Raw genomic sequence first — 16876 nt, 5'->3', positions numbered from 1 at the left:
CAAGGCTAGCACTCTACCATTTGAGCCACAGCTCCATTCCTGGCTACCTCCCTACCCTTAAGCTAAGCCCCACTTCCCATTTTCTAGAGGTTAACTGGAGATAAGAGTCTCAGGTCCTTTAGTGCCCTGGCTGGCTTTGAACCTTTAATCCTCAAATCTCAGCCTCCGGAGTAGCTAGGATTACAGGTGAGAGGCCCCTCACCTGGCTGTTTTTTGTTGTTGTTTTGTTTTACATTGCATTAGGATGTTTAAAAATGCAGCTATAGCAATAAATAACATTGAAAATCGTTCACCTTTTTTTTTTTTACCTGCCTGTTCCTCACAGTGTTCTCTGTACAGAGCTCTCAGAATGTGGCTGGGGTGTGTGGGGTGGGCTGGCTCGTCTAGTTCAAGTTGAAGGGCATTGGTGTCTAATAACATGAAACTGTTCATGAGGGAAGTTTCAGATCCCAAACAGGAAAATTTAGAGGACACCACGCCCTCATCCTATCAAGGTGCATTCAAATGACCCGGTCGCACACCGTGGGGGTATAGCTCAGTGGTAGAGCATTTGACTGCAGATCAAGAGGTCCCCGGTTCAAATCCGGGTGCCCCCTCTGCGGCTGCACGTTTTGGTGTTTTGTGAGACTACCCCACGCCACCCTCACCTGTCGTCAGACAGCACTGGAGGGGAGTGTGCCGGGGCCCCCATTCTTTTCCGGGTGCTTGCGATCGCTCGCTCTGTGCTCCTCCAGCGGAGCAGCGCCGCGCGAGGGATCCGAGGCTCGGGCCGCTGCCGGGAGGACGCGCGCCCCAGCGCGGGGAATGGCCTGAGGAAGCAAAGGGAAGCCGGAGGGGCCGGCTGAGCACGTGGAAGGCAGAAAGACTCGAGTATTTAGTTTTTTGGAAATCTCCGAGACAAATCTTCATTCATTTTCGGTCAGGACGCACTGCGCGTGCGCAGGCGTAGCATTAAGGAACTACCAGCGCCAGTCCACCGACAGAGGGGGTATAGCTCAGTGGTAGAGCATTTGACTGCAGATCAAGAGGTCCCCGGTTCAAATCCGGGTGCCCCCTTCCCTCTTTTTCTCCTTGAAATCGGACAGAATTTCTAGAGCGCTACTCGTAAAAACACAGCCCCCACATTCGTGTTAGAAATGCTGGTGTCCCGGCCTTGGCCCAGACGTAGTGGATTAGAAACGTGGGTTTGGAACGTGAAAATGACGTTTTGGTAAATACCCCGGGCGACTCTGCTGTCGCTCGTGTTCTAGAGTTCGCATTGAAAACACGCCCAAGTCATTAGCTCTTAAGGATTCCCAAGTTGCAAACACTATCTGAGCCCTCCGTAGAGATTTTACAAGACGGCCTCGGACATCCTGGCCTCGGAGACAGTCGGATCCCAGAGTCCACGCTGGAATCTCACCCCGGTGCCAGGCGGCGGGCGAGACGGGAAGCCCTCGGCAGCCGGCCCTGGAGCTGGGCGCCGCGCCTGCGCAGGCCGGGCCGGCCGGGGAGAGGCGGGGAGACCGGCGCGCGGGGGTCCCCGCCCCACGCGGAGCGCTGCGGTTCCCCACGCGTCCGCTGGGCGGCAGTAGGAAGCCGCAGCTGGAAGCCGAGCCCAGCTGCTCTGGTGGAGTTGGGCTTCAGGTTAGACATCCAGACCCACCTTCGCCGGTGCCAGAGCCCTGCGCCCCGAGGGTCAGGGCTGGAGCAGGGCGGCCTCCGGGACCCTGGGTGCTGCGGAGCGGGGAGCGGGGTCCTGACAGCCGCGGGACCCCGCGGGACCCCTTCGTCCTCACCGTCGTGACAGGCCATCGGCTCTCCAGCTCACGCTGTCCCTGTCCTCTGCCACCCGGCCCCTCCTCCCCAGGACCTCATTCCCCCGGGAAGGCCGGCACCCACTTTCTCGCGGTCGCAGTCGTGCAGTCCCCAGGCCCCCCTGCCCGCCCCCCGCTCCCGGCTTTTCTCACGAAGTAGGTCGGAGGCGCCTCCGCGTCCTGACCCGATTGCCTGCCGTCTATTAAAGCTCCTAAATTGCGGGTATTTTTATTCTGTCCCGGAATGGGGGGCGGGGGGAGGCTCGGTCCCCAGAGCCCGGTGGTGACCCGGGGTGCGCTGCGAGGGGTCCGCGCCGTTCAGACGCGCCCGGGCTGCGGGGCTGGGCGTGGGGAGGGCAGTGGGGTCGGGCCGCCGTGGGGGTGCAGCTGGGGGTCCTGGCGGCGGGGCTTCGGGGGTCCGCGCTGCCTGGGGTCGGGAGCCCCGTCTGGGCCTCGCTCCCGCGTTCCCCGGGACCCTCGCTGGCAGCCCGGACAGCGGCGGGTTTCGGAGCGGGGGACCCAGCCCCGCGCCCCGGCCCCGCCTCGGAGCCCCGGGGAGGCGGGGAAGTCGGGGCGCCCGCCCGGCCCCGCCTCCCTCCTCTCCCGCTGCGTGGTTCGCACTCGGGCTCCCCAGGCCGCAGCGCCGCCGCGGCTCCGCTCGCTCCTCCGCGCGCCCCTGCCCGGCCCGCGGACCCCTCGCCAGCCCGGGCCCGGGGACGAGCCCGGCGCCCACCATGCGGGGTGATCTCTGGTTCCTGCTGCTGGTGCTCAGAGGGGCGGCCAGCGCACTGAGCCCCCATCCCCGAGCAGGTAGGGGCCGCTGGGACGGCAGGGTGGGCGCAGGCAGGTGCGGACCCGAAGGGGAGGTCCGTGATGGGGAGACCGGGGCTGGGGGGCCCAAACACACAAGAGGTGCAAGACATTGCAGTGCACCACGATGCCTCCTAGCTTTGGAAGACGCTAGAGGGACCCTAGCGTGGGGGTTCTGTAAGGCTGTGGGCTCTGGCTCCAAGGGGACAGTTGGAATTGTGGGGACCCCCTTGGCTACTCTAGGAGGCCAAGCTGAATTATGATGGAAAAGGCTAGGGGACCCCCCCTTCCTTTCCTCTTCTCTAGTCCAGCTGACCCAGGCTGGGCTTGAGCCCTGCTGGGGGAGGGGGGGCAGCCGCTTGGGGACTGGCAGGGACCCTCAGCACAGGCACAGCCGCCTAACTTGCCACCACAGCCCGCGGGGTGCAGCAGAGAGGCAAAAGGGAAGAAGCAACTTGTGCCCCAGCCTCAGGGGTCCCCTGCTCTGTTATGCCCTGGTGGCTTTTTGGCTTTCACTGCTCTGCCTCTAGGTAGGGTGTGGGCAGGACTGCCATCCTGAACTTTGCCTGGGGAAGACAGAGATGCTTCTTCCTAGGTGGCCCTCACAGTTGAGGGAAGGGGGGGCGGGGGACTCCACGGGATGAGAGGGGATTTACCATCGTGTCCATGACTTGACTTCTATGGTCTCAGCAAGTACCTGAGCCTGGGTCCCTGTTGAGGAGGGAGGTGTTGTACGGAGGGCAGTGGAAGGCTTGTGTCCAGAGATTGCAGGTGCAAAACTACCAGTTTCCAAGGCAACTGAGACTCTGCTTCCAGGCCTATTGCATTTGCTGTGTGACCTTGTGCAAAATGCTTTACCTCTCTGGGCCATCTCCACTTACAAAGCCAGGCTGTAGGCCAGATCTTTGACTTGTGGTTGTGGGATTAGGAAGGATCCTTTCCCTCCCTTTTATGATGGTCTTTTCTTCTCAGACACAGATGAGAGGCAAATAATTCGGGGGAGGGGGAGAAAGACTTCGTGTAAACAGGAAGGGATTAGACAGGTTAATTTCTGAGACCTTTTGCTTTCCCAGTCTGGTTGATCATCTGAATTCAGTTGTTGAGGGATGGAACCTCTGGGGTGGAAGGGAAGGAAAAAGAAGGGTGAGAAATAAGGCTGCAAGAGGGGGCCAGACCCAGACCTGGCTGAGCTCTGTCTTCTCAGAGTCAGGGTGCGGTGGTAGACTGAGGAAGGCCCAAGAGGAGGCAGGCAGAGACAGTCCAGCTAAGTAGAGAGACCTTGTGTCTCAGCACTGACAGGCTCCGCTGGGAGGCGCTGACTTTCTCTGCAGAAGGCAAGATTGAGGTTAGAGTTGAAGAAGCTGTAAAGAAGCCAGGGGACAGATGTGAACTCCCCATCCAGTATTTCCACTCCACCCCCAAAGGCTGGATTTAGGGAGGCACTCTGTGGAGGCAGGTGTCATCTGGAGTGTGGCAAGTTGGGAGATGATCCCTTGCTGGTCTGCCTTTCTCCAAGATCGGAGCCAGTGTGGTCAAGGAAGAGCAACTGAGCAGCTCCTAGCAGCCCCCAGCCCCCTGTTCTGGTTCTCTGGACTAGTGCTAGTGGGCTGTATCTCCAAGTGAGTTCCCACGTTTAGAGTTAGTGGCTCCAAGGTCAGCAACCCCCCCAGAAACACAACACAGTGGCCCAGACCTGCCCCTGCATATTTTAAAATTTATTGTTATTGTTATTATTATTATTATTATTATTGTGTATGTGTGTGAACAAGATTTGAACTTGGCCTAGGTACTGTCCATGAGTTCTTTTGCTCAAGGTTAGAACTCTACTACTTGAGCCATAGCTCTACTTCTGGTTTCTTGTGGTTAATGGGCAGTGAGTCTTTTGGACTTTTCCTGCCTGTGCTAGCTTTAAACCTGGACCTAGATCTCAGCCTTCTGACTAGTCCAGCTTTCCTGAGTTTAAATACTGCTACCCACTGACTGCATGACCTTGAGAGATTTCTTACCATCCCCGTGCCTCAGTTTCCCCATACATGAATGAATTTACTAGTACTTATATCCTGGAGTTAATGTGGGGGTGAAATGAGTTCCTGTGTTTAAAGCCCTTAGAACAGTGCCAGTCTAGAGTAGTGGCCTATAAAAATTAGAGGTAAGGGGACCAGGAGTTTGGCCTAGAGGTAGAATGCTTGCCTAGCATGCACGTAAGCCCTGGGTTTGATTCCTGGGTATCACATACCCAGAAAAAGCTGGAAATGGTACTGTGGCTCAAATGGTAGAATGCTAGCCTTGTGCATAGAGAGGGTCAGGGACAGAGCCCAGGTCCTGAGTTCAGGACCTGCAAAAAATAAATAACTAGCCGGGCATGGTGGCTCACGCCTTTAATATTAGCTACTCAGGAGATTGAGATCTGAGGATTGCAGTTCAAAGCCAGCCCAGGCACTAAGGAACTTGAGACTCTTATTCCAATTAATCACTAGAAATTGAGAAGTGGGGCTGTGGCTCAGGGCTAGCACAATGGTGTTGAGCTGAAGAGCTTGGGGACAATGCCCAGGCCCAGGGTAGAGTGGTAGCCTTGAGCTGAAGAGATCAAGGATAGCACCCAGGCCCAGAGTTCAAGCCCCATGACCCACAAAAATAAATACATAAATAAATAAAATAATAAACGTTAGAACCCTTAGTCTGGCCACCACTGGGAATAGCTTATATTTGGGAAACTTATTGACATTATACAGGGAGCAAGGGAAACTTTCTTTCTTTCTCTCTTTCTTTCTCTCTTTCTTTCTTTCTTTCTTTCTTTCTTTCTTTCTTTCTTTCTTTCTTTCTTTCTTTCTTTCTTTCTTTCTTAGCTGAGACCAGGACTCAACTCAGTATCTGAAGCTTGCTTTTGCTCATTGTCCTGTATTCTAGCACCAGAACCATGCTTTCCACCCCTCTCAGGGGACACGTTCACATCCAAAGGCAGGGGAAGAATCCTGGGGAGGATGAAGCGGGGAGCGGCTAGGGGTGCCACACACCTGAGCACCAGCGAGAAGGCGCCTTCGTGGCAGGCTTCCTGGGTGTGCATGCAAGTTCAGTGGTTGCTCCCGTCTTGAGCGGAGGGAGCCAACTAAAGGAGGGAAGGTGCTGGGTGGCATCCCTTCAGGGCCAGGCCAAGTGAGGTCCAGCTCCTCAGCACCCCACCTCCCCTCACCCTGGGCTGTGTGCTCTGTTCTTGGCCGGAACCCTCTTGTCCAAATGTCCACCGGAAGTTTCTAGCAGCCTCATCCTGGAGTGAGGCTCATCCTCAAGTTAGCGCCGTATCAAAGGAGCACAGAGGCTTCCCGGCTCACAGCTGTGCACGGGCAGCCTTGTCAGTGTGGCAAACCCATGTGTCATCTCCCTGTCCTCTTCCTAGCCGATGTCACTAATGGTGCCATCATCAGGCTCCTTTCCTTGTTCCCCACGGCTCCTGCCCAGGCCTGGTCCTGCCCATGCCCCCAGCTGCTTGCAGAAAGACCTGGATCCACCCCAGCACAAACAGTTCTGTCTCTGAGGCAGCTTCAGGGCCTGCCTGGGTGGGGTAAGGCTGTCCTGGCATGGGTCTGGACCAGGAGGCAGCTGTGTCCTAGCCCCGGGCTCTGCGCCATCTGTGGGTAGCCAGTGATGGGGACCACCCCCCTCCCCACCTTCTCCAGGAGCATCTGGTTGTGATTAGGGGCAGAGAAGCGAGAGGGGCCGGCAAAGGTCCAGCAGACACCAGCAGCCAAGAATGACTTAATTGGATAAAATGTCTAATGACAAACTGGAGTCCCACAGCAGTGTCCTGGCTGGGCCTTGCCTCTACCTCTACCCTCGCTGGCTCCCGGGAGTTAATTCTCCGCAGTGTGTCCTCAATTAGGCAGTGATCGAGTGGTTACTGTTTGTAAGCCATCTTCTTTGAAGAGGGGAGAGCCAGGCCCGGGGAACTCAAGGGAGACAGGCACATGGGCACAGCAATGGTGGCTTCAGGAGAGTGACGGCCACATCCTGGAGCCTCGGCAGTGGCGGGAGGAGGGAGTGGAGGGGGGAGAGGGAGTGGCAGAGTCAGAGGTGAGGCCCATTTGACTCAGGATGGGCCTGACACGAATGAAGGTCACAGGTGTAGGGGAGGAACACGGCATCCATCCATCTGGTGGACTCTGTTCCTTAGATATCCAGAGTGGGCAGACAACTGGAATGAAAATATCCATCTGAAATGGGAAAGAATGCTTTCTGTGTCCTTTAGTATTGATGTAGGGAGTGGGTGTGACTTAGTGGCTGTGGAGATTATAGACAGCTTAATGTCCATAAACACTGCTACTCTGGAGGCGGAGATACAAAGGATCAATCACGGAGGCCAGCCCTGGGGAGAAGAGTTTGAGAGACCTAAATCTCAATCAGGGAGCTGAATGTAGTGGTATTCAACTATAATCCCAGCTACTTAAGGAGTCTAGATGGGAGGATTGAGGTCAAAAGGTGCTCTTCAGCAAAACACAGGACACCTGATCTACAAAAATACAAACACTAAAGCTAAAAAGGCTGGAGGTGTGGCTTAAGAGATGGAGGTTCTAAGTTCAAATGCTACTACATACCCACAACTTCAAGGGAAAATAAATTGATTTAACAACCTGAGGGAACCCGAGAGGACATGCAGGGTTAGTGCTGGGGTGAGGGTTTTTTTTTTTTTTTTTTTTTTTTCCCAATCCTCCTGTGCTCATGTCAGACATTGCTAATGGATCCTGCCATTCTCTCCTGTGAAAGTCAAATGAAGCTTCAGAATTCTTTTCACTGACTGCTGCTGGCTGTCACTAATGAGTTGGAAACTGTTTGTCATGCCAGCTGGGTTCCTCCACCCCTTGTTTTATGGGGAAGTGACTTGGCCAAGGTCAAGATTTGCAGAGACTGAGGGGTACAAGATGCAAATGAGGCGACAGCGAGATGCCATCAGAAGAGACACTCGCTAAACCCAGAACCTAAGTCTTGGCGAGGAGGTGGAGAAATTACAAACCTGTCTGCAGAACAGGGCATCTGTCTGCGGTGGAGGGTTGGTGAGAGAGTTAAAAGCATGGTATATGCAAGCTGTTTTGCATGGCCTTGGCACATGGCTTTTGGGATGTACTGTGTATCTGCTGGATGGTGTGGTGTTGACGCCTCAACAAGACATGTTGACTGAACCCTGTCTTGGTTCTTAACTCAGAGCTGCTGGCACTCAGTTTCTTGTTCCTTTTCTCAGGTCACCACGAAGGCCAGGCCTCTGCATGGGCTGCGAAGGAGACTACACAGGGCTGGAATCAGACAACTCGAGGAAGCTCGGGACAGGCCTCTGAGCCTGACAGGACCCAGCTGAGCCTGGACCTGGGTGGGGGTCCTTTAGCCATTGACACACTGCCGGACAACAGGACCACGGTGGTGGTAAGTCTGGGTGAATGGGGGGGGCATGGAAAGTGGGGGCTGTCCAGGTGCCCCAGTGCACATGGCAGACACTCCTAATCTAGCCTTTGGGGTGGGCCCTGGAGATTGAAGTGAACTCTGAGAATCCATAGTTTAGACGCAGCCACTCCTTTCAATGGGCCAATTAAAGAGAGGAGTTGCCAGGCACTTGTGGCTCGGGCCTGTAATCCTAGCTAATTAGAAGACTGAGATCTAAGGATCTGGTTCAAGGCTAGCCTAGGCAGAGAGACTGGAGAGACTCGCATCTCCAATTAACCAACAAAAGCCAGAAGTAGAGCTATGACTCAAGTGGTAGAGCGCCAGCCTTGAGCAGAGCAGAAAAAGCTAAGGGACAGTGCTTAGGCCTCGAGTTCAAGTTCCAGTATCAGCACAAAAACAAAACAAAACAACCTATAGTCCCCCCATACTGTCTGCGCACCCCTTTCCTCAGCATGGTACCAGTGAGCTGTCCTGGCCTCTACCTCCATCTCCCACGTCCTTCACGGCTTGCGATGGATGGAAACTGTAGATGACCTGCAGTGGTAGATTTGACATTTATATTCTTGGCTTTAAAAGAAAAAAAATGTATGTGGTACTGAGGAATCAAACCCGGTTCTTCATGCATGCCAGGCAAGCACTCTACCAACTAGGCCAAACTCCCAGCCTACTTCTGATTTTTGAGTGGTTAATTGGAGATAAGAAGTTCTTGGGACTTTTCTGGCTGAGCTAGATTTGAACAGGAATCCTCAGCTCTCAGCCTCCTGAGTAGCTAGGATTACAGGTGTGAGCCACCAGCACCTGGCTTTTTTTTTTTTTAAGTCATTATGTAAATACAGCTTTATCTGAATCCTAGAGGATAAGGTCCTTGTTTTTTGCTTGTACAACTTTTGTCTTTCCTGGATCTTTAGCTGCCCCATCCATCCCCAACCCCTGCTTAGTTTTCCTGAGTTTACCAAGGGCATATCTTCGCTCTCACACATCCTCCCTTGGCTTCAAGTATGGGGAAACCGGCGAGCTCTTTCTTTCCCATAAAACCCTTGCTCCTGCTTGTCAGGCAGTTGTTTCTCCTTTGTTGCTTGGCCCTGGGTCTTTTATTTCCAGCTTTTCCCCTGCCCTTGGCAATTGTGCTTCCTGAATTTCTCATAAAAGGAAAAATTCTCCTGAGAACTTACAAGTCTGAAATGGCATTCATTCTCAATCATTTGATTGATGGTTTTGTTGAACAGTGATATATGGATTAAAAATAAATTTCCTAATCAGGCACTGGTGGTTTATGCCTACAAGCCACGCTACTCACAAGGCTGAGGAACTTGGTTCAGAGACAGCCGGGACAGGAATGTCCATGAGACTCTTATCTCTAATGAACCACCAGAAAACCAGAAGTAGTGCTGTGACCTAAAGGGCTAGAGCACTAGCTTTGAGCAAAAAGCAGCTCAGGGGCAGCTCCCAGGCCCTTAGTTCAAGCCCCATGATTGATCAAAAATAAATAAATAAATAAATTTCTTAGCCAGCACTAGTGGTTTGTGCCAATAGGTGTGATCTCAGGATGCTGAAGGGACTTTTCTGTCCAGGCTGGTTTCAAACAACAATCCTCAGATCTCAGCCTCCTCAATAGCTAGGATTATAAGCATAAGCCATCAGCACTTGGCTTATTTTCTTTTATTTTTAAAGCCCCTGTCCTTGTATCATGGGTGAAATATCCTCTCCCTCTCTCTCTCTCTCTGTCTCTCTCTCTCTCTCTGTCTCTCTCTCTCTCTCTCTCTCTCTCTCTCTCTCTCTCTCTCTCTCTCGCTCTCTCTCTCGCTCTCTCTCTCGATATTTAACAAAGTTTGGGGTGTTCCCCCCCCTTTCTGCATCATTTCTGTTACTGAATTTTCCTTTTACCTCAGGCTCTGAAATGACTTGGCACCATGAATAATTCTGTCTTTATTTAAAATATCATCCGTTTTTGGCACTAATTTTGATTTTTAAAATATCAATGTTCTTTTTTTTCCCCCTTGATTCCTGAGCTTTTTGATGCCATCTGACTATGGCACCTGAGGTAAGTGCCTCCCCCACTCTACCCTAGCCCCAACTGTAAGGACACAGCCTCATTCGCCACCTCCCCTCTTCCCTACCTTCTGGCTTCTGCAGAGCATAGGCCAGGCCAAGTATGGAGGAAAGATAAGAGCAGGCAGGCAGGGATGGAGAGGTCCCTGAGGAAGGGACAGCTAGCAGCTTTTTCCTCCCTACCCCACCCACAGCTTTGCTGGGGTTTGGGTTAAAGAATGGATACCTGTTCAGGACTAGATCTGATTATCAAAAGGGCCAGTTTGTCTCAGTCTATATAAAGAGGACCTGGCAGAAGACAGCCGCCAAGACACAACTTCTGGAAGCAATTGTCTGTGGGTGTTCAGGAAGGAAAGTGGGGGCCATTCAGAACAAGCACGGATTTAATAACTCTAGAGCTTCGAAAAAAACATGCAGGGTTTTTTTTGTTGTTGTTCTTTTCCTGCAGCCTGAATAGACTAATTCAGAAGTATTGAAGATGGACCCTGTGAATTTGTTTCTTTAAAAATTCCTCACATTGGCTGGAAAGGTGGCTTAGTGATAGAGTGCTTGCCTAGCAAGCATAAAGCCCTGGGTTTGATTCCTCAGTACCACATATACAGAAAAGGCCAGAAGTGGTGCTGTGGCTCAAGTGGTAGCATAGTAGCCTTGGGCAAAAGAAGATCAAGGATAATGCTCAGGCCCTGAGTTCAAGCCCCTAGGATTGGAAAAAAAAAAAAATCCCCATATGGGGCCATGCGTAGTGCTGCATGCTTATAATTCCAGCTGTGTAGTAGGTGGAAATAAGGTTCAAGGTGAGTGCCACAAAAATGACTAAGATCTTATTTTACAAATAAACTGGGTTTGGAAGCATGTGCCTGTGATCCCAGCTACTTGGGAGGCAGAAGTAGGAAAATCCAGGTCTGAGGCTGGACCAGCCAATAGCTGAAAATTCTATCAGAGGAAAAAAAAAACCTAATTAAAAACAAGCAAGCGAGCAAACACACACACACACACACACACACACACACACACACACACACACACACGCCTGAGGTTTGACTTAAGTGGTAGAGCACTTGTCTACCAAGTATGAGGCCCTGACTTCTACCTCTAATATCACTCAAAGAAAAAAGAAAAATTCTCTACAGAGGTCGAGTCAGGAAACAAGGCCTTATCCTAAGTGGCTGGATAAAGCTACCTTGCTTAAATATAAACCCTGTGAAGTCTAGCCTGTGTTTGGAGCGATACAGGTTAGTAGCACTGCAGAGAAAGAGACTCCAGGTTCCTCTGCTAGTGGGCTGGGATGAGTCAGGTACCTGGAGCCGCTGCCAAGGACTGAAATGGGGAAGTGATGCATTCATGGCAACCTGTGACAGTCTGGGGACCAGGCCAGGATTCTGGGGATTTTGCAGGCTGTTTCTTGGCTCATGTCCCACCTTGAGGTGGTTATCTCGAGACCAGAGGAGTCTGGGAGGCTGAAACAGGACGGTGAAGAGACTTGACACCTATGCCTAGGAGGGATGGCAGAAGGCATTTAGGGTACTTCATGGTGTAGAGAAGGTTCTAGAAGCTGCAGGGATCTAAGCCAGAAGGTTCTAGTAGCTTTAAGGATGCCGCTGGGGGACTAGACCTAATGTTCTCCATGCCAAACATCACCTCCTAGCTATCTGTGCATTTGTTGTCACTGCCTAGCTTTCCTGGAGCCCTTGGGGAACAAACCCAGGCTGTCACTCTGTGGTCAGATGCCCCTTCTCCAGGGCATCAGGGAACAGAGGGAATTCTCCATCTCCAGGAGTCTTCATGTCTAGGCTGTGCCAGCATCCTGTGGCCCTAAGAAGTCTTAGTGGTAAGAAGAAGTAAAGATGAGGTACAATCAGAAAGTGGGTACTAAAAGCAAGTTCAATTTGCTCAGCTCCAGAATTTTCTAAAGGAAGACATTTCATCATCCATCCATATCAACTGGTACAGCCTGGCCTGTACCATATGAACCAGGCTCACAAGCCTCTGTCCCTGGGGCCACCTGAAGGAGATGAGGGCCTGGCAGATAGGCAGCATGTCTTGTCTTCTCCTTTTTGTGCCCTCAGCCTATCTTGGGGGTCCCCCTCACTTTTATCTTAGGACCTTAGGACCCCCTCCTGGCTGACAGGCATCCTTTAGACCCAGTCCTGCTGCCAGTGCCCTCTCCTTAGTACCCTCACTACTACAAGCTCCCCCAACCAAGAGGCCCTTGCTGTGGAGAGCTGGGGGCATCTAGTCTGTACTCAACTTCACTGCCTGGAGGTCCCTGGTCAGAGCCTCCTCCTCCTTCATGCTCATCCCTGCATGTAGTCTACCACAGCCACAACCTCAGACTCCAGGCTCCAGCTGAGTGGTGGAACACTTGCGAGCACTCTGGAGTCCCTGGCTTTCTTAGTTCTCCAAGAACCAGGAAAGTGAGGCCTTGGGTGCAGTTCCTTGTGGAGTCAGCAATTCTAGGTCCTTCTCCAAGGCTTTCTTGGTTCCATGGTGCAGGCCAGGATTTAGGAGGAGCCAAGCTAAAGGCAATTTGGATTTGACATCATAATAGAAAGGCTCTCTGCCTCCCACCCTGATCTCCCATCTAGTTTCCCTGAAGTCTCCTCACCTCTCTGGTTCAAGCACAGCTTTTGAGCTCAGATAGTGTGGCAGGCCCAGGAATGCTAAGGGACACTACGGCCAGGAAGGTACCACTCATCAAGGACCGTGTGTCTTGATGTGGTGTCTGCTTGATCTCTACAACCTTCCAAAGAAGGAGATTCCCAAAGGAGCTCAGTGGATGGGAGGATGAGGAGGGAGGGAAGTCAAGGTCTAAATTTTGGAGTGAAGATAAGAGATTTTTTTGAGAGGAAAGGGGATGGGGGAGGTGGAGTTCAGATGTCTGGTCCATCCTGATATGTCCCAGCTGTATGGCCTTGGACTAGACACTTAAGCCCCTCAGTTAATGAACCTGACGTTGAAAGCTCCTGCTCCTTTCAGATTTCCAATATGTACTGCCCAATATGGTGTACACATATGCTGTGATCCCAGCACTTAGGGGTCTGGGGCTGTGTAGCAGAACCCTATCTAAATATAAATGAATAAATCCATAAATAAGCTGGACACTGGTGGCTCCAGCCTGTAATCCTAGTTATCAGGAGGCTGGGATCTGAGGATCCTAGTTCAAAGCCAGTTGAGGCAGACAAATCCATGAGATTCTTAGCTCCAGTTAACCAGCATAAAGCCAGAAGTAGAGAAGTGGAGAAGCTAAGAGACAGTGCCCAGGCCATGGGTTTAAGCCCTAGTACTGGCACGCACGTACACACATACACACACAATACCTGGGTGTTGGTGGCTCACATCTATCCCTAACTACTTAGGAGGCTGATATTTGAGGATCCCAGTTCAAAGTCAACCCCGGCAGGAAAGGCTGTGAGATTCCTACCTTCGAATCACTACTGAGGAAAAGCTGGAAGTAGAAGTGGTTCTGTGGCTGACAGTTGTAGACTGCTAGCCTGAAGCAGGGACAGGACCCAGGATTGGAGTTTAAATCCCAGGACCAACCAAAAGAAATAAAATAACTAAACAGACAATAAAAAATTCTCTGCTGAAGGCTGTGGATACTGACTTACCAGGGTTGAATTTGAAGAGCCAAATGGGAGGCAGGGGATGGGCGCTTGGTTCCTTTCGATAGCTCTGTGGTGCTCCCTTCCCTCCACGCCCAGCCGCTTGGGTTGGCTTTCTCTCCCATTCTAGTCCTTCTTGTTGATGCTTTCCTTTTTAAATGTGAGCAGATTGGTCCCTTCCCACTCTTCGTTCCTTTCCTCCCTTTCTTTTTCCATTCTTCCCTTCAGAACTCTCCTTGAAATGAGATTCGCATAACAACACTAACAGTTGCTAGGACATCTTTTGCTGTGTAGCTAAAGATGGTCTCAAACACAATCTTCCTGCTGCAGCCTCAAGTATGCTGAGATTACAGGTGTGTACCATCATGCTTGACCTCCCTCCATCCCTCCCTCCCTTCCTTCCTCCTGTTTTAATTTTAGTTGTAAGCCTTGAACTCAGGGCCTGAGCACTGTCCTTGGGCTTTCTCAAGGCTAGAGCTCTACTACTTGAGCCACAGCACCACTTCTGGCTTTTTCTATGGTACCAAAGGATCGACCCCAGATTTTTGTGCACGTTCCTGAGAAACTGGGATTGCAGGCATGAGCCACTGTGTCCAGCTAAGAGGACTGGCCTTGAGTAGAAAAAAAACAAGAAAGAGCACGAGGCTCTGAGTTCAAGTCCTAGTGCTGGTGCATGCACGTGCACGCATGCGTGTACACACACACACACACACACACACACACACACACACCTGTATCATGCTTGCCTTTCTGCAATTTTTGTGATAGGTGTTGTGTGAGGCTTTGTTTGCCAGTCCTGGGGCTTGTACTCAGGGCCTGAGCACTGTCTTGGAGCCTTTTCAAAGACAGAGCTCTACCACTTGAAGCATAACACTACTTCCAGCTTTTTTCTGTGCATGTGGTACCAAGGAATCGAACCCGGGTCTTCGTGCATGCTAGGCAAGCAGTCTACCACTAGGTCAAACTCCTAGCCCCTCAATCTGAGGTTTGGAAGAGAGCAACTAGGAGTTAGTGTGAAGTGTTATAATCTGTTTTCTGTTGTAATAGAATACTTGAAGCTGAATAATGAAGAAATCCAAATGGAGGTTCACTTAGCTTACAATTCAATGGGCTGGAAGGCCATGAGCCAGCATCTGCTGAGGGTCCTCTGCTGCATTATGACATGGCAGGAGAAACAAAAGCATAGAGAGGCAACTGTGTGCAGAAGAGAGAAAGCATGAGGACCCACCTTCTAACCTGCTCTGTGCAATCCAGACCTGCAGTAGCTGTATTTTCTCTCCCATTGACCTGATCACCTACAAAATCTCCACCACCCTCTTAGCACTGCTATGTGGGGAACCAAATTTTTATAGGGCTTTTCAAAAAGGCCAGCCATCATGTGCAAATGTTTGAGGTGAGAGAAAAGAATGGATGGATGGATGGATGGATGGATGGTGTGATCCTTGCTCTTCCTGAGGGCCAGCCTTATTCAAGGGCTTTACAGCAGCTGTCCTGTAAGGCACATGTTTCAATAGTCTACTTTTTTTTTTTTATCAGAACAGAGAGATGAAGCTGTCTACCCAAGTCTTATCACTACTGAGTGGTAGAGCTCAGAAAAGAACCTAGATCTGTTTGCCTTGAGGAGCTGAGTCTTTGCCTTTGAGGCTCATGAGTCTCAAATTTTCTCAGCCAAAGCACCCCTCGGGATCTTGGCCCCCTTTCCCCCCAAGCTCCTCAGTGGGGCTGAAGCTGCCAGCCCTGGAACACAATTAGAGGAGCAGGGATTCTGTTCCTTCAACGCGTTCCTGTTGATCTTGTAAGGCCTCCAAGAAATGGGGGCAGCAGGGACTGGAGTACCCCTGTCCCCTTGTCACATCCTGGCTTGGGCCCAGTTGTCTGCAGTGCTATCCTGACCAGCATGGCCAGCCGCACTCTCTGGCAGGGACCACAAGGCTCTCTTGGTTTCTTGCCAGCACCTCCACCTGCCAGTTGGCTGGTAGGTGACAGGCTGATTGTGACAGCTTAGCTGGAGCTCCTGTCCAGAAACAGCCTGAGCTAAGCCAAGGTAAATGCAGCCCTGCTGTCAGAAAGAAAGGGTCTCAGAGCATGAATAATTGAGGCAAAAGAGACATTTCCATGCAGATGTTACGGATGGAGCTGGGGTTGTTTAGAGGAAGCAGACCTTCTTAATCAAGAACTTTTCTGTGAAGGACCAACAAAATTATTATAATAGCTCCTACTGTGGGCCAGGCATTGGGCCATGAGCTTTCTGCAGATCTGGTTTGTTTAATCCTTTCAAGCATGTAGCAAGGAAGGTTACTAATGGGGGGGGTCAGGAGGGCAGAACTGATGACCTGTGAGGAGAGGGATGCTTGGTACCAACTACTGTGAAAGGGAGCCAGGGTTTGAAGTTAAGTCTGGCTGACATCATAGCCCATGAACCTGATCGGAGAGTGGTGATTTTCAAATGGTGTTTCATGGAACTCAGAGGGGTTCTCAGAGATTCTTCATGGGCTTCTATGGGTTGGAAGGTAATGAAGAAGGAAGTAGCACAACAGGCTGGGCTCCAGGCCCTTCTGGGTCCTTTCCTGAGAGTGATAGGATTTATTTATTTATTTGCTGGTCCTGGGGCTCAAGTCTGGGCACTGTCTCTGAGCTTCTTTTGCTCAAGGCTAGCACTCTACCACTTGAGCCACATCGCCACTTCCAGCTTTTTCTGAGTATGTGGTACTGAAGAATCAAACCCAAGGCTTCGTGCATGCTAGGCAAGCACTCTACCACTGAGCCACATTCCCAGCCTTTGACATGATTTATATGCTGAGCTACTATGGAAGATTAGTTGGAAGAAAGAATTTCATGGACAAAAATGTTTGCAATCCACATCTCATGGCCTCCAAAAATTGAATGTGGAGTACCGAGCTGGGTGTCATGGAAACATAGCAATCTCTGGTGGATTTGCCCAGATTCCTGTCTGGATCTTGCTGACCCTCTGAAATCTCAGGTCACCATTGGCATTGTTTCTGTGGTGAGTTGAGGATTGTGTGAATTTCTGGAGCAGATTCACCACCAGGCATAGTCTCTATTTGCTTGTTTGTTTTATGTATGTGTGTGTGTGTGTGTGTGTGTGTGTATGTATGTATGTATGTATGTATGTATTGTGGAGATGGAACTAAAGGCCTCATGTAAGCTAGGCAAGTATGCCAGCATAAGAGT

The 16876-nt window shown here is 51.3% G+C and overlaps 1 protein-coding gene and 2 non-coding genes across 4 annotated transcripts in view; all 3 read left to right on the top strand.

Moving 5' to 3' along the window:
- The first annotated feature begins 524 nt into the window (after positions 1-524).
- On the top strand, positions 525-596 carry Trnac-gca (transfer RNA cysteine (anticodon GCA)). Its single transcript has one exon. It is a non-coding gene; the product is annotated as a tRNA-Cys (tRNA).
- Positions 597-984: 388 nt separating this feature from the next.
- Positions 985-1056, top strand: Trnac-gca (transfer RNA cysteine (anticodon GCA)). Its single transcript has one exon. It is a non-coding gene; the product is annotated as a tRNA-Cys (tRNA).
- A 1370-nt stretch (positions 1057-2426) lies between these two features.
- The window catches only part of Plxdc1 (plexin domain containing 1), a 46256-nt gene continuing 31806 nt past the window's right edge, over positions 2427-16876 (top strand). For both annotated transcript variants that reach the window (XM_090350746.1, XM_090350745.1), the window contains exons 1-2: positions 2427-2606; positions 7837-8015. In XM_090350746.1, the coding sequence (XP_090206872.1) occupies positions 2531-2606; positions 7837-8015 (255 nt within the window). In that variant the 5' untranslated portion in view covers positions 2427-2530. The remainder of the gene's footprint in view (positions 2607-7836; positions 8016-16876) is intronic.

This window comes from Megascapheus bottae, chromosome 17, assembly GCF_031878675.1.
Source record: "Megascapheus bottae isolate mThoBot1 chromosome 17, mThoBot2.hap1, whole genome shotgun sequence".
NCBI lineage: Eukaryota > Metazoa > Chordata > Mammalia > Rodentia > Geomyidae > Megascapheus > Megascapheus bottae.
This window is presented reverse-complemented; position numbering and strand designations above follow the sequence as displayed.